The 27,016-nt window shown below is 53.4% G+C and overlaps 1 protein-coding gene across 1 annotated transcript in view; it reads left to right on the top strand.

Annotated features, from left to right (window-relative positions):
* The first annotated feature begins 828 nt into the window (after positions 1 to 828).
* Positions 829 to 27,016, top strand: part of SPNS2 (sphingolipid transporter 2) — a 37,961-nt gene continuing 11,773 nt past the window's right edge. Inside the window, exons 1-3 of the mRNA XM_003799046.3 lie at positions 829 to 1,406; positions 13,903 to 13,968; positions 25,054 to 25,190. Coding sequence (XP_003799094.1) covers positions 1,037 to 1,406; positions 13,903 to 13,968; positions 25,054 to 25,190 — 573 coding nt within the window. The 5' untranslated portion in view covers positions 829 to 1,036. The remainder of the gene's footprint in view (positions 1,407 to 13,902; positions 13,969 to 25,053; positions 25,191 to 27,016) is intronic.

Below are 27,016 nucleotides of genomic sequence, written 5' to 3'. Positions count from 1 at the left end.
GACCACTCATAGACTTTGAGACCATTTCAATCCCATCCTCCTATCTACCCCCAGATAAAGGAACTGAGAACCAGAAAGAATAGGCATCTTATTCAGAATCGTGCCATACACCAAAGCACAGCTGGGCTAGGACCCAGACTCCCGTCTTTCACTAATGGCTGTGTACACACACATCTGAAAACCTGAAGCTGGGGGATGTGGCTCCTCAGGAATGGGGACCCCTTCTTAATGTCCTGTGTTTGTTGAGTTCCAGTTAGAGCCCTGGCTCTCCCTGCTAGGGGCTGCCACCCTGTGGGACAGGGGCAGGGTCTGGGTGGGCACACGGGAATAGGTCCAGGGGTAGGTTCGGGGCCAGGTCTGGGTTTCCCTGGGGAGATGAGCAACACAGCCTTCCAAGCCTGGGTCCTGGGTCAAGCTCTCCCGGAACTGTTTGTATCATAACATGTAGTTGTTGGAGGCACAGCCTCTCCAACACGCGCCCCTTACTCTAACCTCTCCCCGGGTTGTCCTAATACCCAGGCTTAAGCCCTCAGCCCTCTCCCAGATCCTCTGCTAGGAGCCCACTCCCATGCTAGGGACTAGGTGGAGGGTACTGAGTAGGTGCTGGGGAGTCCTGCTTCCAGAACCCTACTCCCAGCCTCGTAGCCCCCCGCAACCCCCTCCCGCTCCTCGCAGGCTTCCGCGACCGCGCGGCTCCAGCGTGACTGCGCCCCCGTCGGGCGGGAGGGGCTCTGCGACTTTGGTCCCCTGCTACCCCCAGGGGCAGCACGTGCGGGGCGGGGCTGTGGCCCGAGCCTGGAGCTGATTGGGTGTGGGCCTGGTGGGCGGGGCAGGGAAGCAGCTGTCAGAGCCGCCGCGGCGACCGCGGCGCATCGGGCAGAAGGGTGGCAGCGCCGCAGCCCGGGCCGGAGCGCAGGAGCCGACGGGGGCCTGCCGGGATGGTGCAGCGGCGGCTCTGCGGCGCACGCACGCACTGAGCGGGCCCAAGCTGGGCCCCGCGCCCCCCGCGCCCCCCGCCGCCCCGATCCCGGCGGGCATGATGTGCCTGGAATGCGCCTCGGCGGCGGCGGGCGGCGCGGAGGAGGAGGAGGCGGACGCGGAGCGACGGCGCCGGCGCCGGGGGGCGCCGCGAGGGGCTGGCGGTAGCGGTTGTTGCGGGGCGCAGGGCGCAGGCGGTGCTGGAGTCTCGGCCGCCGACGACGAGGTGCAGACGCTGTCGGGCAGTGTGAGGCGGGCCCCGTCCGGATCCCCCAGCTCCCCCGGCACCCCCGGCTGCGCAGCTACTGCCAAGGGCCCCAGCGCGCAGCAGCCTAAACCGGCCAGCTTGGGCCGCGGGCGGGGGGCAGCCGCCGCCATCCTTAGCTTGGGCAACGTGCTCAACTACTTGGACAGGTACACCGTGGCAGGTGAGCGAGTGCCCCATCCAGCCCGAGGGCAAGGAATCCCCCTGCCTCGAGATACTCCAGAAAGCTTTTGGTCCCAGGCCCCCTATATCCAAGCCTTACGTGAGGTCCCCAAGGGCCCTGTGCTCAGGCACAGCTGGGCAAGTGATGCCTCAGTGCTCCACGGGTCCAATCCTGACCCCCCCGCCAAACCCCACGCCCAACACCCAGGGCCAGGGGTTGGAGGAGTCCCCACCCCTGGAGTAGCCCGCGCGTCCTCGCCAGCCCTTGACGTCCCATCCGTTGTCCTCTTCTCCGAGAGTCTCCGCGTTCCCTCCAGCCCCTGCCGCAGGTTCTTGGGCCTCTCCTCCCCTTCCCCCAGCCCAGGCTGTCTGTCCGTCTGTGGCCGGTCAGTTCCTTTCTTCGCTGCCTCCACCCCACTGCGTGCGTGTGGCGAGTGCGCGCGCCCCTTGCGGGTGTGCGCCAGGGAGACCGAATGTGTGCGCGCGTGGCGGCGCGGCAGTGTGTATGAGCGCGTGGCTGACAAAGACTCTGGGCTGCGGGGAGCGGAGGGAGGGGCGGGGCGGGTCCGCGGCGCCTGGGGACCCGGGATGCGGTTTGCAGCTGGCCTGAAGACGCCTCTCCCTACTCAGTGGCGCTTGGGGCTTGGGGTAGGGGGCAGGCCTCTGGGGTTAGAGAGGGCTGGCCTCAGCCCCCATGAACATCTCTGGGAATCAGCCTTGGGGATGGGATTGGAGTCGATAGAACAACTGGGTTCTAATTCCAGAGTTGCCCCTGACGTGCTTGGTGTGTGACCTTGGACCAGTCTCAGCTTGTGTTTGGGTCTGTCTGCCCATTAGTGACTGATTGATCCCTGGGCCTTTAGGGACGAATGTGGTTCTGGAATTGTTTGTTGTTCTCTGCTCCCCTCCCCAGCTTCTTAGAAGTCTAGGGGTAGTAACTTGCCCTAGATTGAGCTGCTAATGGTGGGGAATGGTACAGCCTTGAGAGGAAAGGACCCTGGCTAAGTTGACATAGGTGGCAGCTCCCTGGGGAGGAGAGCAGTAATGTGTACTTGGCATGCTGACCCAGAACCTGCCTAACTACAGCTTAGTAAAATCTGGAGCTACTGAAAAAGACAGAGAGAGAGAAAGAGTGATGGAGAGCAGGAGGAATTTTGGGTAGACTCCAAAGAGAACTTTGTGGTGATTGAGAGAACAGAGCCTTGGGGTAAACCGCATGCCACCTAGGTGCCCTTCTCCAGGCCTCAGTCTCCTCCTGTACTGAATAGGGTTTATGTCCGAGAAGAATTCTGATGGGAGAGCAGAGGTATCCCCTTCCCTCTCCTGCTTTCAAAACCCCTTTGCTCCCCATCCCTCTGCTGGAGGGAGTTGAAGGAGGGTACCGGTGCCATCAGTGTCTGAGTCGAGATGTCCCTAAGCCTTTCTTACTTTGATCTGGGGAGAAGGAATATTGAGCACCTCCAAGTGCACCACCCCTGTCATGCGTGTACTATGCTGCCTGAGACCTGGGAGCTTAAGTGCCACCCTGTGGGGAGAAGTTGGAGAATATCAGGGACCTGATAGTATCAGTGCAAATTAGGCTTCTGTGCATAGGACAGCCAGGGCCCTTGTACAGCCCTTGTCCAAGTTGGCCCAGAAAGTGAACAGCAATGCTGGTGTTAGATCCACCAGTAAGCCTCAGCAGGGGAGGAGGTCTCCCCACCCTCTCTCAGCTAGGGAATTAATGGTGCTGCTTCTGGCACTGTAACACTTTTCAACTTGTTTTTTCCGGCTCCAGACCACCCCCTCTGATGTTCTCAAGGGAAATGCTCTGCCAGGGGCAGAGTAGGAGAGGGTGGAATCAGGGAGGTCTGGCACTTATCTGCCCTCATCTCTACTTGGGTCCCAGAATCAGACTGTCGGAATATAGGAAACTTCTGGTGAATTGGCAAGGGGAGGTGGGAAACCGTGGCTAAGAGGGGTGTGGGACAGTAGGGAGGAAGGCGCGGAAAGCCCTGTGCAAACACCCGCCTGTCCTGGCCCTGGGCGGGAGCTCATGCCCCACCCCACCCCCGACACACAACATACACAGATTTCCTCTCCGGATAAGCCTGGCTACCCCATTCTATATGGTAGGTTTTCCCATCCCCCCATCCATGTTCAGCTTTTAGGCATATTTACTATCTCTATGGCAACTACAGTGGCTTGATGTGGCTTGTGCTAGGGCCAGGGATATGCTTATTCCAGGCCTGAGTCCACCTGTTGCTGGCTGGCCCGGCTGGGACAGAGGCAGGGATGTGGACACTTGGCTGTTCAGTCACCGTTGATGTTTATGCCCACTTGTCTCCAGGCCACCCCCATCAAAGAATGGGGGCAGTCCTATTCTCCTTCTTTAAATCTGTTTTTTCATGGTATGGACCGGTTCTGTTCAAAAGGAATATAATGCAAGCCACATAGCAATTTCAAATTTTCTGGTAGGCAGATTAATATAGTAAAAGAAACAGGTGCAATTCATTAATAATGTATTTTATTTCACTCAATATATCTGACATATTTCAACATGTAATCAGTATAAAAGTTATTAATGGGATATTTTGCATTTTTTTAATGCTAAGTCTTTGAAATCTGGTGTATGTTTTCCATCTGCAGCACATTGTGATGGCACAGCGGGTAGGGGCCACCTGAGTGAGCAGTGCAGGTCTAGAGTGTTTGCTGCCTGAGTTCAAGTCCAGTCTCTTCAGCTCACTGGCTGTGTGACCTTGAACACATTACCTGTGCCCTCTGTGATAATTCCCCCCTCCATCTCCAGGTTGTGTGGGATAAATGAGAATGTATCTAAAGCACCTGGGACAAGGCCAGACTCCTAGGAGGGCTTCACAAATGTCAGCTACCTTCTCTTTCATGCCCTTGCTCAAGCTGTGCCCCTGGCCATGATGCCCTTCCTGTTTTTTTCTGTTTATGACAGTCTCTTTTTTTCAGGACTGCTTTGTGAACCCCTCCCTTCTCCACCAGGGCTGGTCTCCATCCTGGGAATTCTGGTAGCTTCTGCCCCTGCCCTAGCATTCCCAGCGCCACCCTGGTGATCCAGCTAATTATGGCCTCTCTGCCTCCCCATGAGAACCCCCTGAGGGCAGCAGGCCTCAGATCCAGGTGAGGAGAGCCGGCCTCCTGTTCTTGCTGTTCTTTCAGAGCATTGCTTCAATTGGATGAAATTGAGGTAGCCCAGAAACCTCTTCTAAACCCTTCCCTCCACCTCCTTCCTTGTGCAGATGAGGACACTGTTGCCCAGAGAACAAAGGCACACGGCAGGGCGGAGCAGGGATGGAATGCCCCAGTGTGGTATTCTCTTGAGCGCTGGGAGCCTTGGGTGGAGGTGGGCGTGTGTTCCCCATCCCTGGCCTTCTGGCCCAGAAACTCAGAGACTCTGCAGGGCAAGGCAAGAACCCTCTGGGCAGAAAAATTTCAAGTTTAATTTAGCCCAGGCAGTTTGAGCTCCCTTAGGGTACATGGCTTCTGCTCCCATGGCCCTTACCAACCTGGTAGTCACCTACTCTGCATTCTGGGCCCACTCCTGGCTGCCAGGTCAGGAGAAGGAGGGAGCTCCTCAGGTAGGGTCTCAAGGCCCCCCTTTCCTAGCTGTGCTTCCTGGTGCCAGAGCCACCTCTGCCCCAGGCTCCCACTCTTCCTTCTGTAACATGGAAGCAGAGCTGAGGGTGTAGGTGGCAGTATTTTGTTCCTGGAATCAGGCCCAGGAAGAAGGAGCTGGCCTGGGCCTAGTTTATGGTTGGTGAATGACTATTTGAGAACTGAGGTCCTTCCCCACCTTCTCTGGGACACCTGTTCCTTGCCTGAGATTATTTTCTTTCCCTTTGATCCGGCCTCTGGCAGGCTGGGCACTTGTAGTTGGGCAGGGTGGGGGTGGGTGAGGAGAGGCAGAGCTCTGCCCTGAGGGAGTCCTTTTCTGCCAAAGAAGCTGAGACTGGTATCCATGGCAACTGCTCACTAATACAAACCCAGAAGAGATGAGCACAGGGACCTAGCCCGGGGGACACAAGAGTAGTGGGACTTGGGGGCTTCCCTCAGCAGCTGAGCTAGGTGTGAAAGGAGGGGCTGCTGGGTTGAGGTTCATCCTCCTGTTGGGACATTTTTTGTCCCCATTTGAGTCTGCCCAGAGCTGACAAATGGGAAACTGAGGCCCAGGGTCTTTTACAGGGTCACCTGGGTAGGTAGCAGCAAAGCCAGGCATAGGCCTAGTGACTCTGTGACTATATCTCTAAATAAGAATAGCCACTTCAAGGGATAAACACCTCCCCTGCCCTGTCCCATCAGTGACCCTGTCTTCTTAGGTGTCTCTAGCCATTGCTACATCTACACTGAGGGGAAACCCCAGCTCAGGTCTGAGGGGCAGGGCATCCAGAGTGTCTGTCTGAGAGGGTTAGCGCCCAGGTGAACCTCAGGGCGGCCTGGAAGCCAGTGCCCTCATGACTAATTGCCAGCTGTCCATTTCCTTGCTCCTACTTCCTCTTTAGGTCACCTCCAGCGCTTTCTGCCAGCACCTTCTCTGACTGGTCAGAGGAAGTGCTTTGAAAGCTCACTACCTTGGTCTGGGTCAGCCCTGGCCTGTGTCTCAGTTTCCCATTTTGTGAATGGGGCAGGAAGATCGCAGGACTGCAGGTTACAGTGTGGTTTGAGAGCAAGGCTGCCCTGGTCAGTGCTGCTTAGAGCAGCCTCATCCCTGCCCTGGACCCTTCTGCAAATGGAAGTGGCCTTGTTTCTGCCTCAGTGTGGGTCCTGAAATCTTGAAGGTAGAAGGGGGAGGAGAGAGGCCACACTGGCCTGATCCCTGGGTTTCTGGGACTGGGCTTCCAGAATGTCTCCTGAATTGAGCTTCTGGTTCCTGGCTTTGCCACACTTTGCCAGCTTTGCTGTGTGACCCAAGGCAGATTTTGATCCTTTCTGATCCCTAAATCAGTGATAGATGATTTTGTCTTTCTCTTGCTGTTTTGCTCCCAATGGTACCATTGGACTTGGTCTTGGGAATTTTAATCTTCTGGCCCCTGGCTCTGCCTCACCTCCCTTCCTCAGGATAACCAGCAGCAAACCTTGCCTTCTTTCCAGGAAATCTTCCCTAGTTCTCTGGGCTGACCTAGTCACCTAACTCCTGGCTTCTAACTGCTCTCTGCTCTGCCTCCATCACTGCACCCACCCCCATACAGGGTCACCACCTCCCTCCTTGAGGGGCTGAGCCTGGTATATCTGTGACCTGAGTATGCATGTGGGGTTGGCACAAACTTGAGCCTTATTGTCCAAGTGACAGATTTGGCTTGACTCAGCCCTGCCTAACCCCAAAGTATATCCTTCTAGGCAGAAAAGGCTTTGGCGCATTCGGACAGCCCAGGTTGCTGAGGCCAGGGCTTCTCTGATGGTGGCTGGTGCTGTCCTTTTGTCTGAACCAGTACTCACAATGAGCCTCAGGGCCTCCAGTCTCTGGGAAGGAAATGGGAGGAAGTGGTCAGCGGAGGTCCTTGTTTGCCCAGTCCTCAGCCTTGACAATGGGGCCACCCCACCCCCAAGTGGGGCAGAGTGGCTTCTATATACTCGGGAGGGCACAGTGGTGGTTTTGCCCTATCTCTTCTGTACATAGGGCACTGAGGCAAAGGGCAGGTCCTAGGTCACACATTAGGAATAATGCACTCGTGGTGAGAGCTTGGTGACTAAGGAGAAGGTCCTGGCCTCCCATCTTCTTCTCAGTCCTCTGCCATCTTGGACTCCTTGTTAGGGTCCCCCACACCCCCGCTGGTAGTCCTGTGGCATCTTTGCGGTTCCTGTACTGTCAAACATGGATTTGCTGAATGGGGTTCTGGGAGGCAAAGAGCACCACTAGGCTTTGCAAGCCTAGGGAGAGGTGGTGTTCCTTGGTCACACAAGCATTTCTAGCACCCATGTGAGGACCTCTGGTGTGGATATTGAGAGGGGACTGGTTGCAGCTTCTCTTGGGGGAATTGTTGCGGTGATGGCAGTGAACAGTAGCCAGGTCTGGAGATTGGAAGATGGTTCAGCCTGGCTCCTGCTTGGTCTTGCAGCCTCTGTCCCTTCACCTTCTGAATCTCATTTTCCATCTGAGATGGGGGGAGTGACTGTCCCTGGTCTCCTTGGCCACTGAAGCAGTACAGTGGGGGAGGGCTGAGGGTTTGTGGCCAGAACTGAGCCACTCTGAGGTGTCTTATCTCTTCCCCACTCTCTCCCCCTACCCTGTGTTCCTGCCTTATCCTATGTCTGTGGCCACATTGGCCACACCCTCAGTGGGTCATGATAAACCTGTGGCCCCCTTGTCCCGGGCCCCTGGTGATCTTGAGAGTCATTGGGCCAGGCTAGGGCTGGGAAGGCTGGGCTAGGGAGGAGGGGCTGTGTAAAGCCCCCAAATTGCTAAGGCAGAGTCTGGTTCCAGGAAAGCTGGCCCCAAATGATAGACTAGAACCACAGGACAGAGGCCTGGCTGCCTGGCCCCACCCACTCTGGGCATAGAGACGCGGTGGGGAGGAGGGAGGGATCTCTGGGCTCCAAGGATGCTGCCTCTCTAAGGCTGGTGGGGTCTATAGGAAGGGCTTTTGGGTGGGGTGTTTTTCTAAGGGGCAGGAGCCTCATCCTCATGGTCCCTGTAGAGATGATCACTAGGCTGTCTTGACATTAATGACTCAGATTCGTAGGGTGGCACAGGGGGTGAGGGCCTGGCACAGACAGTACAAATTCAGTTGAGAGTTAGGAATGGACCCAATAAGGATGTGCCGAGATCCTGGGCCACTTCTTAAATGGCAATCTGAAGCTCAGAGTAGGAGCCAGATGGTCCCAAATGTCACTTAGCTTATATCTGGCAGGTGGGGGCAGGATCTTGCCCCGTGGAAGCTCAGAGGCAACTATGAGTATGTTTTCTTGGGAGTCCAGGTCCCTGGCTTGGGACTGCCTTGGCTGGGTCTCTAGGCTGGCGTGGGTACCGGCGGAGCCAGGCCGTGGTTTCCCAGCCTTAGCCACCGGAGCCAGGTCAGCACAGCCAGGCTCTTAGGCCTCTATAATTACCAGGGTGGGAGCTGTGGCCGAGTGCAGGAGCAGGGGTAGGAAGGACTCCCAGAGTGAGCCAGCTCTGAGGCCTCCACATGGGGCCAGGGTCCCTCTGAGAGGCACTGGCCAATGGCAGCATAGCCAACCCTTTCTAATCCCTAGGCGCTGTCTTTCCAGGCATCTGCTCCCATTTTAGAAAAAAGAAAACTGAGGTGGGAGTTCTCTATTGTTCTTGGGTCAGTGATAACATTTGTGACATTATCGAGTACCTACTATGTGCTTTTTAAAACACTTTATGTGGATGAACTTATTTAAACCTCACAACCACTATATGAAATGAAGCAGATCTTAAAATTAAGCCCTATTACAGAGGAGGAAACTGACACAGAGAGGTTAAGTAACTTGCCTAAACACATACAGTAGAGAAGGTGGATAAGCCAGGATTTAATCCCAGATAGTCTGGTTCTGGAGCCCATGCTGTTGAGAATTGTGTTAAGTTGCCTGCTGCTCTGAGAAGACTCAGACAGGGTGAACTTGGGGTAATAATAACTGCTCTTGGAGGAACATGGTGGGAACGAGCTTGAGAACCAGGTGGCTTGTTCTGGCTGACTAGGCAGGAAGAGACCTCAGGATCACATTGTTGGGACCTTGCATCTCAGGCTGGCTTGAGCTGAGGGCTCTTGAGGTCAGCATAGGGGTTTCCTCTTATACTTTGGCCTTTTGAAGACTCTATGGTGTCAGCAGGTTGGGCCTGCTGGAAGAGGGGACGGGCGTGGGGGACAGGAGGCCAGGAGTCTTGGGGTCTGGACCTGACTCCTGGGGGTGACTGAGGAACCAGCAGTGATGGAGCATTGCCATGAGCATCTGGGACCAGCTGGTTAGGCAAGTTAGGGCGAGACTCTGTCTAGCTCTGGAGGTACCTTTGAGATTACAGGTGCCACTTCACCAAAAACCTCAGAGGAAGGAAGGCAGGTATCCTTGGTATGACCTTGGATCTGGGCGCTGGAGGATGAGGCAGATTACAGGTAGAGGTAAGGCTTGGAGGCCTGCAGCCTGGGATGTGTGAATCACAGGGGCTCTCATCAGCCAGGCCAGTGGTTTCCAATCACCTGGGCAGTGTATTTATAGATTCTTGGATCTCACTTCTACAGAGGATCTGATGCAGCTGATCTGGGGAGGGCCCCAAGCACCCTTCCTAAAAGTGATTGAGATGCTTACTCATCGGGGAGTTTGAGGAATAACTGATCTTTTCAGTGTCCGCTTTACACCGGGAGACAGGGAGCTCCAGGGAGGTGAAAGATCATAGCTACTGGCATTTCACTTTGCCTGGAGTTGGGGGCAGTATATGTGTGTGTGTGTGTGTGTGTGTGTGTGTAGCAGGGGAACTGTGGTTGGGAGAAGAGCTGGGTTAGGGCAGGGCTTGAAGTCGGTGCTTATTCAGATAGCAATGGGGAGCTACTAAGTGCTACTGGGCAGCCACACTCAGTGAGCTAACACTCTTAGAACAGCAAATCACCTGTAGTAAATACCCAGCATGTGTTAATATGTGCATTATGTTTGTCTTAGCTTTACTGAACCAGGGGTCTAAGGCAGTGGATTTTGAAGGACTCATGGGTGATTCTGAGGCTCAGCCAGTGTGGATGACCTCTGGGCCACAGCATTAGCGCCTTGAGTCTGGAAACTGTCCTGTGGTCTCCAGAGCCCCAGCACAGGATATGGAGCTCAGTAGGAGATTGGAGAGAGCTTGTGAGATCAGGCTGCAGGAATAATGTGGGTGGGGTGATTGAGGCTGGAGGCAGGGAACCCAGGGAGAAGGCTGGGTGGCAAAGATGGAGAACTGCAAAGGGGCACAGCAGTGGAGGCCAGGGCACAGCAGTGGTGCCGCTCAGGGAATGGGACTAAATGAGGAGGCCTGGAGTCACAGCCAGGAGCCAGAACACTGAGGGAGGACAGAACCTGTGGGATTGGGTTCTGGGAGTGATGGAGGGGAAGAGACTATTTTAGAAATTTCTTCTGTGGAGGGAGGACAGGAAAGAAGTGGCCTGGAGAGGGGACAAGTCAAGGTTGTCCTCTCTGCAGGGATGAGAGAGGTGTGTGCATATTTGTGGGTTGGGATGTGGGGCCAGGAACCAGGGAGAGGCTGAGAACATAGGCCTGAGCCAAGGCTGACCCAGGATTCCTGTGAGGTAGGAGAGACAGTTGGCCTAGAGCAGGGGACAACTGGCCTGGGACAAGTGATGAGACTGGGTGGGGGGAGGGGTTGAGAGGAGCGTAATTGTTATCAATGGATGAGACAGAATGTTCCAGAATGTTTTTTGGGGGGATGAGGACTCTGTGGCCAGAGGAAGTTTCTAAATGTGGATTTGAGGTGGCTGCCGGACAGGCCTGCCCTGTGGCTAGGGGCTGCAGCCCACCTTGCACACTGCAGGGCTGGTGGGGTGGGCTTGGCCTGAGCTGTGGGAGGCTGCTCCTGGGCGTGAGGCCCGTCCTGTGACCCACCAAACCTCAGCCTCCAGTAAAGAGGCTAAAAATAAGGCTGTGGTGAAGGAGGGAGGGGGTGTGTGGGCTGAAGCCAGGCTGGAGCCCAAAGGAAAATCTGAGGCGACCGGCTGAGCTGCTGTGACACACGCTTCCCGTGCCAGAGGCCAGCAGGATTTCATCCTCCTAGGGCCATGGCCGCTTCCAGGCCCAGAAGAGGGAAAACAAGCCCAGAAAGGCTCAGACATGGTCTGACCTTGGGCCTCACAGCCTGCAGGAGGCTCTGCTCCCTGGGAAAGTTCTCTCCAGACTTTTACCTGGAGCTTGTTCCTTGAACCCACAGCTGGGTGCCAGGCAGAGGTAGTGTGGGGGGTATCCAGAGCTTCCTGTGTCCTGGGAACTGCCCAGGACTTCCCAGAGTCCTTGAATGCCCATCTGGATGTGGAGAAATGCTCCTGCCCCTATCGGAAGCTCTGTGTGGGAGGAAGTCCAGGGAGGCTTCCTGGAGGTAGAGGCAAATGCTGGTCCTTGAAGTCAGTGGATGGGGAAGTGGCCAATGGGTAGCTGGGATGTGCTGCATGGAGGAAGTGAGAATGTTTTGATTTGCTGTGGACATGTGATGTCTTCATGATGGCCATTTTTGACCCAGCTGCGTTCCCAGAAGTGAGCCTGTGGTTACTGCAGATCCATGTCTGTCCCTCCTCTCACCTCTGACTCCACTCATCTTTTTGTCCATCCAACATCAAAATTACAATAGTCCTTGTTCTGGTCCCGGAGATGACTCTCTATCACCCCTGCCTTGCTCATGGCGTAGAGGGGGATGAGGTGACACTCACCTATCTGCCTCTGCGTCCACCCTACAGACAGTCCCTGTGGGCTGGCTGCATGCTGGGCTCTGGGCTGTGGGCCAAGGCAAGGCACACAGAGGCAGTGTGGCTGGAGCACAAACTTTTGTTTTTGTAACGGACCTGGTTTCAGAGCTCACCTCTGAAAACGAATGTGCAGTATGACAGATTAATTCATGGCTTAGAGCTTCAGTTCATGTGTGAAATGGGATAAGCCTAGACAGTGAGGATGGAAATCTGTACCACCTGTAGAGCCTCGCACAGTGCCTAGCGCTTAGCAGGAACCAGTAACAAGTGGCTCTTAGCTCTGGGCTGCAGCAGGTCCAAGGAGCTCCAATCCGTGTCCTCCCTGTAGGACTAACCAGTCCCAGTGGAACAAGTGCTCAATTGAGGATGAACCAGGGAGAGAGGGGAGTAATCAGGAGAGATTGTCCAGAAGAGGTGGTGTCAGGACTAGTCTTGAAGGAGTGGCAGGAATTAACATAGCTGACAGTGTGGTACCAGGATAGAAGAGGAAGCACATAGGGTTGGGGCTGTGAGTAGTTTGGGGTGGTTGGAGTGTGGGGTGGGGGTGGTGTCCTGAGCAGTGAGGCTGGACAATGGGGTTGGTAGGGCTGAGCCTGCAGCCTGTAGGCCCTGATGGGACTGTGAACCTCTGAGGCTGGGTCAGGGCACCTCACAGCTTCCATTGGTGGCCTTACCATCCATGGGCCTAGGACCAGCCCCTGGCTTCCGCCTTTAAGGCAAAGCCACAACCCGCCTTGGTTATTAAGTCATTAACTGGGCTTACACAGCCTCTTCATTATGGGTAATTATGGTGAATTCACTCAGGGTATTAACAGGGAGGTGACCAGCTTCTCTGGGCTGTCAGGCTGCTAGGACATCGGCTGCTCGGCATCCCAGCCTGGGAGGGCCAGGGACATTCCATCCTCCTTACCCCTTTGGCGCTCCCAACCCCAGATGTGGGATAGGACACTAATACAATGCTTAGAGATTCTACTTCCCTGTTGTGTGAATGCTCGAATGTCTATGCGTCAGTTTCTTCATCTGTCAAGTGGGATCATAGTACCAGCATTTAGCATTCAATGATGTGAGCCATCATTATTTTTAATGCTGCCGTTATCACCATCATCATGAAGAGCTCTGGGTGTCCCCCTAAAGCTTCTATCACCTGCATGGAGGGCTCCCGGGGGCAGGGCCCTGTCTCCTCCTTTCTCACCTGTTCCTTCTCAGTGCAGAAGTGCTGTGGGCAGGGAGGCTCTGAATTGTGGCCTGTGTCCTGCTGTCCTCAGAGATAAGTTAAAGTGGGGGCCCCAGGGCCTCCTCAGGAGCTCTGGCTGAGAGCTTCAAGAGGTGGGAGGGGTCCAGGGTTCTGCTGGCCCCACTATGCAGTCGCAGCTGTCTGTTGGCAGCTGAGTGGTTTCCAGGTGTTTTAGTTCTCCCCTTTGACATGCACAGCCCTAAAGTGAAAGCAGAGGTAGGTGGGACTGGGGAGCAGGCGTGGCCTCCAGGAATCCCCTTGCCCCAGGGAAGCAGGCCTGAACCTTGCCTGCTGCCCTTACATCTCAGCTCCTGTGTTCTGCTTAAAATCCAGAGGACAGCTGGGATGAGCATGTGTCTACACATGCATATATATGTGTTTGTACACATGTTCAGGTGAGCCAGTGTGTGTTGCTGCAGGCGACCCCTGCTCATGCCCTGACTAGGGGCTCCCTGTAGCGCTCAGGGCTCCCCAGTCCTGTCTGGCTTTGTGGTACTCCTAGGGGCAGGGATCATGTTTGCTGGTCAGGTCCCAGCACCTGATCCAGGGTGGCAGATAAGTGGTGTGGCTGCGCACCCACGTGTGTGACCACATGGAAGCCTCACCTGTCTCTGTCCCCCAGACCCCTGCAGTGTGAAATGAGGGTTGGAATCCTGTCCCCAGGCTGAGCAGGAGAGGCTCCTAGGGGACAGGAGGAAAGTCTGGCCAACCTGGGCAGCATGGAGGTTGTAGCCTGGCAGGAGTGTTGGAGATAGAGCTGGGTTGAGCCCTGCAAAGTGGGAGGAAGGCCAGGCTGGCCCCGGGTCACCGGCTGGGATGGGGCAGCATGGACATCCAGGGGTCAGACATGGCCTGTAAGCTCCTCTGTCTCCCTCCAGGCGTCCTTCTGGATATCCAGCAGCACTTTGGCGTCAAGGACCGAGGCGCTGGCTTGCTGCAGTCAGGTGAGGCCCATCCCCGACCTTCGCCCCTGCCCTGGTGTCGGCATCTTGGTCTTCTTCCTGTTGGCCGCCATTCTCTACTCGGCCTTTCTTCTCCAGCCTGGACTGCCAGATAGTGTGTGGGCTTTGTACCTCTACCCACTGATGCCACCCATGAATGGTGCCACTTTTCTGGGCTTTCTGCCATTTCAACACCTACCCTGTGGGGGAAGGGGCTATGGGAGATAAGCAAGAGTATGGACCCAAAACCCAAGCCCATGCCCATGATGGTGACCCTTCCTTTGGATCTTGGGACCTTGACTGGGACTCGGTGATTTGGGTTCTGTCCTGAGTCTGGTGAAGGGAACTCCTTAAGTCAGTGAGTTGGGCAATACCCACAGAGCCTTGGTGACCCTGTTCCCATCTCTTGCCCTCATCTCCTTCTATCACCATAAACCCTGGGAATCACCTCCTTGATGACAGGGTGAATGCTCCACCTGGTCAGCCCCAGAGTGGTTTCTGAGAAGCTGAGTCTTAGTCTAGACTTGGGCCTGAGGCTCTCTGCCCCCTTCTCTTCTGGCTCCAGCATCTGATGGGTGGCCAGGGGTAGGGTCTGAGCCCCCGGGCTGCTGTAAGTGGGGCCAGGGCAATGTGTGAGGTGCAGCCTATCAGTACCCCTTCTGGCAACCATGTCCTTTGTCCCTGCCCACACAGCACTGTGGGGGCTGAGCTTCTTTCTCAACTTCCTCCTGACCGAGGCCGCGAAGACTGTGCCCCTCAGGCCTGGGGAGAGATTCAGTCCAGTGCTATAACCCAAGGCTGAGGATGAGAGATCTGGACCTGACTTGGCCCCAGCCTTGCTATGTGGTCTGGTCCCTGCTGTCCCTGGGCCCTTTGCCCTGGAGTGTGCCTGGTTATGAGATGTGTGGGGAAAGGCCTATGGCCTGCATTCCAGTGGTAACCCCCTTCCCCGGACTTCCTGGGAGGGAGGGCGGAGTGAATTAGCTCTGTCCAGGAACCTGCCTGACCTGTCTAGGTGGCATTCCAGAGTGCACAATGCCTCCCGAGCTCACAGAATGCCTGCCATACCAGCTGTCCTTATATCCTATGAGGGGGTTTTGGGGCCCCAAATGGGGATTTGATGGCTCTAGGGCTCAGTGAGGCCTGGCTGTGTAAGGGGGGCAAGGCTGTGTGGTCCAGTATCTCCTGGCAGACATCACCTGCCAGACATGAGCCTAAACCCCTCTCTTGCCCTTTCTTAGAACTCCTTGGCTAGGACAGAAGAAGTCAGCCTGCCTTGTGTAGCCTGAGATGGGTCCTTCTGGGCTCTGTACATGAAATGTCTAGCACTTAGGCTGGGAAGGTGGATTTAGAGCCATCTTGAATCTAGGTGGGAGTGTGGGAGGGGGTGGCCTTCCAGGCTGGCCAGGGAAGGGCAGGTGAGAGTCTAACTGCCCAGCCCCCACCCTGCATGGCCCCTGAGTCACTGGGGACCTGGCCTGAGCCTCATCCCAGCCTTGCTGACTGATCTGGAGTGAGGCTTTACTCCCAGCCCCATCCATTTAACCCCCACTGAGCCAGGTCAGGGCCAGCATAGCCTCCCAGGGAGTGGGGCAGTGGTGGGGGTGGGGCATCAGCCCCAAGGCAGTTGTAAAGGTCCTCGGTTCCTTGTGTGGTTATGTCCCTGCTGGCTTCTTGGCTCATGAGAGATGCCATGCAATCCCTGCTTACCCCTGGTGACCTGGCTGGAAGTGGGCAAGTCACTCATGGACATCATCTTGCTGATTCTTCTAATAGTCCTGCAGGGTCCTTTGTGTCAGCTTCACTTGCCAGATGAAGAGACAGAGGTCAAGGGAGGGAAACAACTTGCTCAAATGCTCTCAGTGGAGACTAGCTAGCCTGGAATAGGGATCCAGGCTGTGCTATGCTTCCCACTGGCTTGGGGGATCTGAGGGTCTGTCCTCCCAGTGTCCCCAGGACAGGTGCCTCCGGGCCATGGTGAAAATTCCCAGCATTGTCAGAGACCCACTAGTCCTTACTCATGGTCCTTATCTTCCACCTACACTTGCACAGCTGAGATGGCTCCCAAGAATATCCTCACTCCTTCAGCAACCTGAGGCAAGAAGCCAGTTGAGCTAGACCAGTGGACAACTAGGCAAGTCACCTAATTGGCATGTGCTCCAGGCACCTATGTCTCCCCAAGCCTGATAAGGCCGGAGCCAGGTGGAGGGCGCCAGCCGGGTGTTGGTGCTCGCCCAGATCAAAGGGCCAGGGCTGAGAGCTGGGGTGCCTGCTTATTTGTGGGCACCGGAGCTGCTGGGCAGGAGACAGGGTGGGGGGTGACTGAGGGTTAGGCCTGAGCCTGCCTCTGCTGTTTCCCCTTGCGAGCAGACATGAAAACTGGCTGGGAAGAGCTCACTTTTGGCAGTCTCCCTGTGGATTGCTCCCAGCTTAGGCCTGGTCCATGTTGACCAGGAGACATAGCTCACAGCAGAATTATAGCTTTTGGGTCTTGCTGTTTTGGAAAATCAGGATCCCTCACGGCTCATACCTAAAGGGGCAGCTGTCATTGAACTTACTGCTTGGCAGGCCCTGTGCTGGCTCTGCCCAGATTCTGTTCTTGCCTTCAGATAGGTTCCCTCTCTCCATGGGGGAGAAAGGTATTATTCAGTCACCCTCAAGGGACATGGGGATGGTGGATGGCAGAGCATGTGCTCCTAGCTCTGGCTGGTGGCAGGTAGAGAAGTCTTCTTTGAAAAGGGAACATTTGAGTGAGGCTTCAAAAGATGAGTTAGAGTTTATTTAGAGGACAGGACTTCTAGTCAGTGTTTCAGGTTGAGTAGGTGTATAAAGCCCTCCTTTCCACTCAAAGGTAGATAAAATATGCCAAGAAAACATGTTTAAATTATATAGCGGAGCTTGAAAGCTGAAGCTACTGGGGAAATTCCCAGGTGCCAAGAAGCAAAGAGCTGAACTCAGAAACTGGAGTGTGAGCTGGAATAGAAGCCAAGTATTGACACAGATATATAGAAGCTTAGGGACCAGATATATAGAGGCTTGTTATGGTATTTTTAATATAAACATTTTTGTCATATATAAAAAGTAAAGAATAGGTGGCGCCCTTAGCTCAGTGGGTAGGGTGCTGGCCACATGCACCAGGGCTTGTGGGTTCGAACCCAGCCCCGGCATGCTAAAAACAAAAAAATAGCTAGGCATTGTGGCAGGTGCCTATAGTCCCAGCTACTTGGGGGGCTGAGGCAAGAGAATCGCTTAAGCCCAAGAGTTTGAGGTTGCTGTGAGCTGTGATGCCACCGGACTCTACCGAGGGCAACATAGTGAGACTCTGTCTCAAAAACGTAAATAAATAATAAACAAATAAATAAAAAGTAGAGAATAAGACAACAAACTTCCATGTACTCATCACCCAGATTCATCACCCACTTTCTTAACTGTGAGGACTGGGCAATATGGGGTTGGGTTCCAGGGTCACATGGGTGATTCAGCTTCCAGCCAAGCTCCCTGATCCCAAACTGTGTCCCCAGGCTGATGGGCACTTTTTCTAATGGAGATTCCTTTCATGGACTGTACCTTCCTGGTTCTGGCATTATGCAGAAAGCCTAGTTCCAGTTCCTGCTCTGTCCAGGCCTCCAGCTTCTACTCCCTTCCCCTTGTAGCCCTTATGTTTTCCAGGGTCTCCAGTGGAAACAAATCCCAGACACTCCATAGGGAAGCCTTAATGACCCAGAGCCTTCATGGGACACAGATGAGAATTCCCACTAGAGCCAAACTCATTCAAAATTAATAGAACAGGCTTGGTACCCATTGCTCAGTGGTTAGAGCACCAGCCACAGGCACTGGGCTTGGTGGGTTCAAACCTGGCCCAGGCTTGCTAAACCACAATGACAACTACAACAACAACAACAACAAAATAGCCAGACAGGACTACAAAACAGCTCCTGTAGTCCCAGCTACTTGGGAGGCTGAGGCAAGAGAATCAATCACTTAACCCCAAGAGTTTGAGGTTGCTGTGAGCTGTGACACCATGGCACTCTACTGAGGGCGATATAGTGAGACTCTGTCTCAAAAAACCAAAAATTAATAGAACACATAGGAATTTTACCTCTGTGAGAAGGAGTCAGCCAGCCGCCCAGATGGAAGAACTACAAAGAATAGACTTTTTTTTTTTTTTGCAGTTTTTAGCAGGGGCCAGGTTTGAACCTGCCACCTCCTGTATATGGGGCTAGCGCGCTACTCCTTGAGCCACAGGCACTGCCCCCTCTTTTTTGTTTTGAGGAAGAGTCTTACTATGTCGCCCTCAGTAGAGTGCTTTGGTATCACAGCTCACAGCAACCTCAAACTTCTGGGCTTAAGCAAATCTCTTTCCTCAGCCTCCCAAATAGATGGGACCACAGGCACCTGCCACAATGCCTGGCCATTTTTTGTTGCAGTTATCATTGTTGTTTAGCTGGCCCAGGCCGGGTTTGAACCTGCCAGCCTTGGTATATGTGGCTGGTGCCATAACCACTGTGCTACGGGTGCCGAGTCAAAGAATAGACTCATCTTAAAGGAACTTTAAAATTAGATATGCTTAATTTTCAAAGCTCTAAAGGAAATGGTGGGATTTATAAGATAAGAATAGCCCAGCCTGAACAAGAGTGAGACCCTGTCTTACAAAAAATAGAAACATTAGCCAGGCATGGTGGCAGGTACCTGGAGTCTCGGCTACTTGGGAAGCTGAGGCAGGAGGATCACTTGAGCCCAGGAGTCAGTGATTGCTGTGAGCTATGATGACACCACTGCACTCCAGCCAAGGTGACAGAGCAAGATCCTGTCTTTTAAAAAAAAAAAAAACACATTATAAAAAAAGAATAGGGAGGCTTAAACAACAATGACAACTGCAACAGAAAAATAGCCGGGTGTTGTGGTGGGCACCTGTAGTCCCAGCTACTTGGGAGGCTGAGTCAAGAGAATCACTTAAGCCCAAGAGTTTCAGGTTGCTGTGAACTGTGGCGCCAGGGTGCTATACCGAGGACATCAAAAGAAAAAAAAAAGAGTAAGGAAATTTTCTATATTTAAAAATTCTTAAAAATGAAAAATGTAAATATTAAAATAAAAAAATTAATAATTAGATGAGTTAATGAGTAGGTCAGACCTGGTTGAAGAGAAAATAAGCAAATTAGAAGATGGACTTGAGGAAATCAGTGTAAATGAGTGAGAGAGAGTGAAGCTTGTTTGTGACACTACCTGGCTTTAGTTACCTGTGGTTCATTAGCCATGGGCTGGAGTGTGAGAAAAATGGAGGGAGAGTTCTGGACAGTGGACAGGGTCTGATTATGGAAGGCTTCAAGGCTGTTGACAAATGTCTGGATTTTGTCTTGGGGAAGTAGGGAGCCAGGGAAGATTTTGGAGCAGGTCTGTATAAAATATATACATCAGGATGTTCACTCTGGGGCCACATGCAGGAATAGATGGCTGAGGAGGCTGGTGGACTGAAACTGGGGTTTGTGGGGTCAGGAAGTGCCAGAATGGGGGTGGTAGAGTTGGGAGAGAGTGGGGACAGAGGAAGAGACAGCTTCATCTTGTGGGGTCAGGAAGTACCAGCATGGGGGTAGTGGAGTTGGGGGAGAGTGGGGACAGAGGAAGAGAAACCAGATAATGCTTTTATTTTGGGGCTCAGTCTTCTGGCTTTTCTCTCCTCTTTTTTGCCAGTGCAGTGACATCCTCTAGCTTCAGCAGATTTAGGTTCTGTAGACAAAGCTGGGCAGCCCCTATGGCTATTCCCCAGGGTGCTCCTGCTCGAAGGGAGATGGCTCTAGTTCTTCCAAAAGGGACTCTGAGCATGGTGGGCTTTCTGGTGCCCATGGGGCCGTCTGTCCTGAATGCTCTGCACTGGCTTCTCTGGCCTCAGCTGTCACTTGGATGGCAGAGGTTGCCCCTTTGCCCCACCCATGCCTGAGCATCCTCCCTGCCCACAGGATGTGGAGGATGGCAAGTCTTCTCCAAATAACAGGTCAGCCGGAATCTGGGCTTTGTAAAAATAGCCCTGGTTCACCCCAGGTTGGGGCCCAATGCAGGCTCCAAGGCCACAGAGTGGGAGACCAGGGCTCCCCCAGCTTAGACCTTGCTCTCTCCTGCCCTTAAACCACCTTCTGGGGTTAAATAAGCCATATGTGTGCTGAGGGTAATGAGGGTGGCTCTTCCCACCATGAACAAAGGTCCTAGGACTGCCTACCAGGACACAGAATCCCCCGCAGGAGTTATTCTGGGCTCTGGGCCACCGAGAGAGGTGGACGGCACCTTAGGCATGCTGACTTTTGGATGGCTTTTGGCCAGCTCTGTAAGGAGGAGGGTTGAGTGGAGTGGTGGTAGTGGCTCTGACTCCTCCCGCCTGCTGTCTCTGGCCCTGCTGCCTGGGCCTGGCTCCCTGCCCTGCAGCCCCATTGTCCCAGACCTGTGGGCTCAGCACACGTGAGCTGAGGGAGGGCTTCCCCACACCCGCCACAGGATGTCCTCCTGCGGGAACTGCTGGGAAAGCCACCCCGACCAAATCAGGGGTGGGGCAGCCAGTCTGCCCAGAAAGCTCTCCTCAAACAAACAGAGACCACGGGGTTGGAGGGTGGTGGGCAGGGGAAGCTTCCAGCCTGGGGGCCTGCCTGGGCTGTCTTTATTTTCAGCAGCGCTGCCTGCTGGCTGGGCGAGCCTGTGTCCCCGTCAGACACAGTTCATACATGCAGGCTTCTGCCTATGCTGTTCCTTCTGCCAGGAACATTCTCCTCCATCCCTACCCTGGTTGTGATCAGGCCCCTCTTCTGGCCTGTGACCTCCCAGAGGGTCAGGAGGGGTCCTCTCTCCTATGTGCCCTAGTGGAGGGGAGGGCGGCAAAGAGGGATCCCATCTACTTCCTGACCATGGGCTCCCTGTCACCATGGGGAAGGCACAGTCCAGAGTATCCCTGCCTGACTTGCTAAGTTATCTTGAGCAAGTTCTTCCACCTCTTGGGGCCTCAGTGGCCCCAGATGTAAAGTGGGGCAGACATGGGGAGGGCCAGGTGGGCTAAGGCCATGCGGGTACTTGGTTACATTTGTATAGCTGGGCCTGGCAGGTGGGGACAAGGTGCCTGCTTCTGACAACTATGGTTCTGAGTGATGTTGCGTACCCAAATGAGTGGGTAGAAAGCCAGGGGTCCAAAGAGCCTACTCTACTGTGGGTGGGGGGAGGGGATGGACCAGGATGGTCAGGGTCTAGCCAAGGCCTGGGTCACATCCCTTCAGGACCTCTCCACCCACCTAGTGGGGACTTTTCCTAGTACTCTACCTTGACGGGGAGAATAGAGCATGCTGTAGTTCGCTGTTGCCCTCTAGAAACCAGACCCAGGCCTGGTCCTTAAGGCCCAGTTCTCCCTCCATGGCCTTATCTCCCACTGCTTCCTCCACAGCCTTCTCAAGCTATAGCCTGACCCATCTCCTTGCAGTCCTCAACACACCGTGAACTTTCTCTGACCTTGGGATCATCAGCTGGGACCTACTCCCTCCCCAGCCTGGCAGTCTGTGATGTGATTTAGAGCAAGAACTCTGGAGTCTGACAAACTGGGGTTTAAATTCTGGCTCAGCCACACACTAGCTGTGTGACATCACTTCTTTCAGCCTCTATTGTCTCCTCTGTAGGGTGAAGATAACAGTGAGAATCAAAATAATCTGTGCACAGGTCAAGGGTGCATCCCGGGGCCTCAACTGTAATAAATACTCCAGAAATGATAACTGTAGTTTCATGAACAATTAGCATTATGCCTTATTAACTATTATACAATATTGCTTATAAGATTTGGCTTTTATATTTTAGTATATATTGATTTTAAATATTATCATCATGGTAAACTCCTATGCATGCTTCAATGCCCAGCTTTGACACCATCATCTCTAAAAAGTCTCCCCTCACTGTGCTGGCAGGATTTGATGCTCCTTCCTGGTGCCTCAGTATTTAAGTCTTTTAAGCTGGGCAGCTCATGGGCAGGATCTGTCTTCTGGCCAGACAGGGTAACTCCTCCTGTGATTCTTTCCTTACCTAACACGGACAGGCACAGAAAAAACGATTCTTCTTCCTCCTCCTAACATGTGTATAAGTCCTGATGTGACTGAAAATCTCCTTCCTGCCCACATCCTGATCTGATCTCAGCCAAGTCCTGGGAGGCAGGCCCAGCAGGAAAGATTCTTTCTGTAGGTGTGAGGAAATAATTTCTGCCTCAGCTAATCTAAACAAGAGCCCTATGTTGACTGAGGCCAGCTCACTTGGGCAGGGTATGGCATTAAGCACCTTGCACTCCCTATCTTCTCCAGTACTCAGAGTAACCCTGGAGAGTTGCTATTTTTATCTTCACTTTACAGATGAGGAAGTGCCTAGCTGTTTATACTGGCTTACGGGAGTTATTGTCATTTTCAGGAATTGCGTGAGCTGGTTGTTTAACACAACCATTGTTCACAACTAAATTATATAAACTTAGAATTAAATAACTTAGACTAAAAACCAAGGTAAAAAATACTCAAAACTCATCATTTCCTAATGATTTGACTATGCTTAACTATAATGTATATTCTTAAGGTTAATGATGTCCATTTTGCCTGTGTGATAGAGAGGCTATACAGTGGTGTGTTACTACACACGCCTTTCCAGCTCTGATCTGTGACATTAAGTTGGTGACTTGAAATCAGCTTTGATGGTGGGAGCAAGAAAACTAGGAAACACGACGCATCGGGACTCCTTGGGACCTTGTTCAGAGAGCCAGTTGTTAAACATTTCTCAGCACAGCACTGAGGTTGAGACACAGAAAGGTCGTGACCTATCTAAGATTACCAGCTAGAAAGGAACAGCCCTTCCAGCCCAGGCAGGCTGTATCTGGTGCCCAAATTCATGTACCTCTGTGCTGATTCTGCCCAAGTACCCAGATCACACAGAATTGGGATTAATAGGTCTCCTCCAGCCCCCACCGCCTGTACACACTCAGGAGCCAGCTCTTGCTGGGGTAGAGGAGGGGCAACTGCTCCTCCAGCCCAGGCCAAGCACCTCTGCCCAGCCCTCTGGCCCCTTGCTCCCCTCCCTCCATCCTCCCTCCCCTGCCTTTCTCTTCTCCTGGTTCCCCCTCACAAGGAACTGAGGTCTGCAGGGGAACAGCCAAGATCATGCACACACTTTCAGTCTGGCGGTCAGAGGCCAGCCAACTGGCTGTCCCGTCTGCCCACCCCCGCCTTTGTCTGGCCATCTGCCTGTCAGCTGTGGAGATTGCCTTCCTGAGGGACGGGTGCAGGTCTCCCTCGCTATGTGACCTAGGGTCTGCCCACTATTGCTCTATGCCTCCACATCCCACCTGGGACCTCCAAGGTCCCTCCCATCACTGACAGTGGGACTCCCCCCACCCCTATGGAGTCCTCTCAAACTCCACAGCTCTCTTGCTCTGAGAGAACAAAGCCATGTCCCACCACTACTTTGCTCGGCATCCTCTCATGTTTTCCTTCCTCACCCGTGGAAGCTGCAGTCATCATGGTGTGCCACAAGGCCCTACCCTACCTGGCCTCTCAACTTCATCTCCTCCCCCTCTTCCTCTGTCCCTGCACTCCAGCTGGCCCGGCCTCTTTCCTGCTCCTGCAACACGCTAAGTACACTCCGCTCTAGGGGCTTCGGGCTCTCTGCTCTTGCTCCAATATTTGCATTATTCATTTCTTTACTTCTACCAGGACTTTGCCAACATGTCACCTTCTCTGACCCCTCCATTTTAAGTTGTGGCATCTGCTTGCTCTCTCTCACACACATGTATATAAGGTCAGACAATTAAGTTCACAAACTCATCATGGAACAAGTGCTACATAGCTCATTGCTGAATATCAGCACTATAGTCACCTTCAAGGTACTCCTTCTGGGAAGTTAGGTACTGATGCCAGCACCTAGTCCACCTTTCAAAGCAATTTTGGAACTCTTTTTCTGAAATGGCCATCAGCTGTCGTTGTACGAGATCTGACACTTAAGTTTGTGAACTCATCCTAGAAAAAGTGCTACATACCTCATTGCTGAATATCACTATGGTCACTTTTGAAGTCCTCCCGTTGGCTATCTGGTGAGTGTAGTGATATTCGGCAAAGAGGTACATAGTACTTTTTCTAGGATGAGTTTGTGAACTTAATGGTCAGGTCTTGTATGCTTCCCAGCTCTGTCGGCCCACTCACCCTCTATAGCGCTTCTTACCATCTGACAACCAGTGTTGTGTGCTGTCCATTTCTCTGTACCAGAACGAAAGCTGGAAGGGCAGGAATTTTTGTCTGTTGTGCTTACTGCTGTATCCCAAACACCTAAAACGGTACTAAATGCATTGTAGGTGCTACAAAAAATTGCCGAATGGATGGATGGATGGATGGATGGATGATAGTGTTTTCAACTATCAGAAAGGCATCTGCAGCCTGCTAAGAGCATGGGATGTGTGATCTGGGAGGTGTGAGACTTAGGGTTTCCGGCCCAGTTCTGCCCTGATTTGCTGTGTGACCTTAGGTAGATTCCTTCCATTCTTTGATCCTCTTTCCCAAATATAATGAGTACAGTGTAGCAAAGTATAAGGACACAGACTCTGGAGGCAGACAGATGAGGAACAAATCCCCACTGGGACATTTCCTGCCTATGGGGCCTCAGGGAAGTCACTTTCTCTGCATTCAATAAAACTTTTACTCTATTAAAAAGTTGGCCAGGCATGGTGGTGCACACCTATAATCTCAGCACTTTGGGAGGCCGAGGTGGGGGATGGCTTGAGGCCAGGAGTTCAAGACCAGCCTAGGCAAAATAGTGAGACCCCTGTCTCTACAAAGTAATGCCGAGTAAAAGTAAGAATCATCCAAAGGGCTCACCTGAAACTGGAGAAACTGTAGACTTGCATTAGAGAGGAGCCAGGAAGGCCTTTCCTACCTCCCCTGGGCATGGGCCTGGCTGAGGCAGCCCCTGTCTGTGCTGCTTCCTGGGTCCCTGGACCAGGCTCAGCTTTACGTTACAGCACATGGCCTGAAGCTGGGGTGGTACAGGCAGGTGAGCCCAGCCCCTGGGACCCGTGCCACCTCTCAAGCTCCCCTCTCCCTGCAGTGTTCATCTGCAGCTTCATGGTGGCTGCCCCCATCTTCGGCTACCTGGGCGACCGCTTCAACAGAAAGGTGATCCTCAGCTGTGGCATTTTCTTCTGGTCAGCAGTCACCTTCTCCAGCTCCTTCATCCCCCAGCAGGTGAGGCCTGCCCTAGCTTCCCACCTGGTGTCCCTGCTTGTCCCATCCCTGTGTCTTGGTCCCTCTAGTGGGTGGCTAATCTCATTGACCTGGGTTAGTCCAGCTTGGGGCTTGAATCTCAGGCATTGTCTTTCCAGTGCAGAAGGATGAGGGGGTCTCTGGGTACTTTTATAAATCAGCCTTGTAGCTAGGGCCTTCTCCTGGCCTGAACTGAGGAACTTACAGCCCCACATGGCATCCTGATTCTTTCTGAGCTGCCCTCTGATTTGGGATGGATGCAAGGAATAGGGTGAGCAAGTCTGGCCTAGGAATGAGAACCTTGGCCTCTAGTCCTGGCTCTGACACTACCTGGCTGTGTGAACCCAGGTGAGTTACTACTTGTCTCTAGTTCTTTCTCAGTTTGCTCTTTGTCTGATGACCAGCCAATTCCTTGAGTCAAAATCGCAGGAAGGCAAATAGCAATTCACCATAAAGAAGATGTTTCTCTGCGGTTGCTCATGCCTATAATCCTAGCACTCTGGGAGGCTGAGATGGGTGGATTGCCTGAGCTCACGGGTTCAAGACCAGCCTGAGCAAGAGGGAGACCTCATCTCTAAAAATTGCTGAGCATTGTGGCGGGCGCCTGTAGTTCCAGCTACTCGGGAGGCTGAGGCAAGAGAATCCCTTGAGTCCAAGAGTTTGAGGTTGTTGTGAGCTGTGATACAGCGACATTCGACAAAGTGAAGTGAAACTCTGAGGGTAATGAAGTGAAACTCTGTCTCAAAAACAAACAAACCAAAAAGTTGTTTCTCATTTGGCTCTCACAATTTTGGATTTAAATATCCCAACATTGTTTCCCACTCAGCTTTGTGACCTGGAAAACCTTAACCTCTCTGAGCCTGAGTTTCCTCCTCTTTAAAATGGGGCTAATAATTCCCAACTTGAAACTTTCTTTTGAGAATGTCCAGACCTGGGAACATGACCAGGTGTTCAGAATTATTATTTCTGTTTGTTCTTCTAAAGAGGAACTATGTTGCCTGGAAGGTAGTGAGTTTCCCACCACTAGGGGTAGTCAAGCAGAGAGTAGACAGTTAATGATGGCTGCTTTTGAGAGAGATAAGAGGAAGAAGGGGAGAAGATCAGGATTTGTCCTCAAGGGGCTTTCAGTCCAGCCCTCTCCTTGGAAGCACCTAGGCTCAGGGATAGGAAGATGTGACCGGAGTTCCCACGCTCAGAGCCTTCAAGATGTGCAAAGTGCTGAGAGTCCTCCCTGAAGAGAGAGTGGTCTCTTGAAACCCACAGGGTCAGGGAAGGCTTCTTGGAGGCAGCATTTACACTGGGCAGGCAGGACTAAGAGATTAGGCCTCTTGGTGAAGCTAGCATGGGCAGGAGGAGCAAACCCACAGAGGCACAGGCGGTGGTGTGTGTTGAAAGAATGAGGAGCACTGCGTTTTGACTGGAAGGGAAGGCAGGGATGGCGGTGGGGGCTGTAGCCCTGGGAGAATCTGAAGGACAGTGGTGGGTCAGATTGGGGTCGGTGGAGAGGAGATTGGAGGGAGAGGATTGGCCGGTTTGCCGGGACAACTTTGCTTCTTGGAGCAGCGTCATGGAGGAGGGTCACCCTAGGTGACTTCCAAGCCCAGGGTGAACAGTAAAGCTTGGTGGCCACAGTCAAAAATCAGGACTGGGCTGAGTGCTATGGCTCCTGCCTATGATCTTATTGCTTTGGGAGGTAGAGGAAGGAGAGTCACTTCTGGCCAGGAGTTTGAGACCAGCCCTGGCAACTGAATGAGACTTGTGTCTACAAAAAGTAGAAAAATTGGCTCGGCGCCTATAGCTCAACCCGC

This window comes from Otolemur garnettii, unplaced genomic scaffold, assembly GCF_000181295.1.
Source record: "Otolemur garnettii isolate 467f Iridium unplaced genomic scaffold, OtoGar3 scaffold00145, whole genome shotgun sequence".
Classification (NCBI taxonomy): domain Eukaryota; kingdom Metazoa; phylum Chordata; class Mammalia; order Primates; family Galagidae; genus Otolemur; species Otolemur garnettii.
The sequence above is the reverse complement of the archived record's forward strand: the minus strand, read 5'-3'. Positions and strand labels throughout refer to the sequence as shown.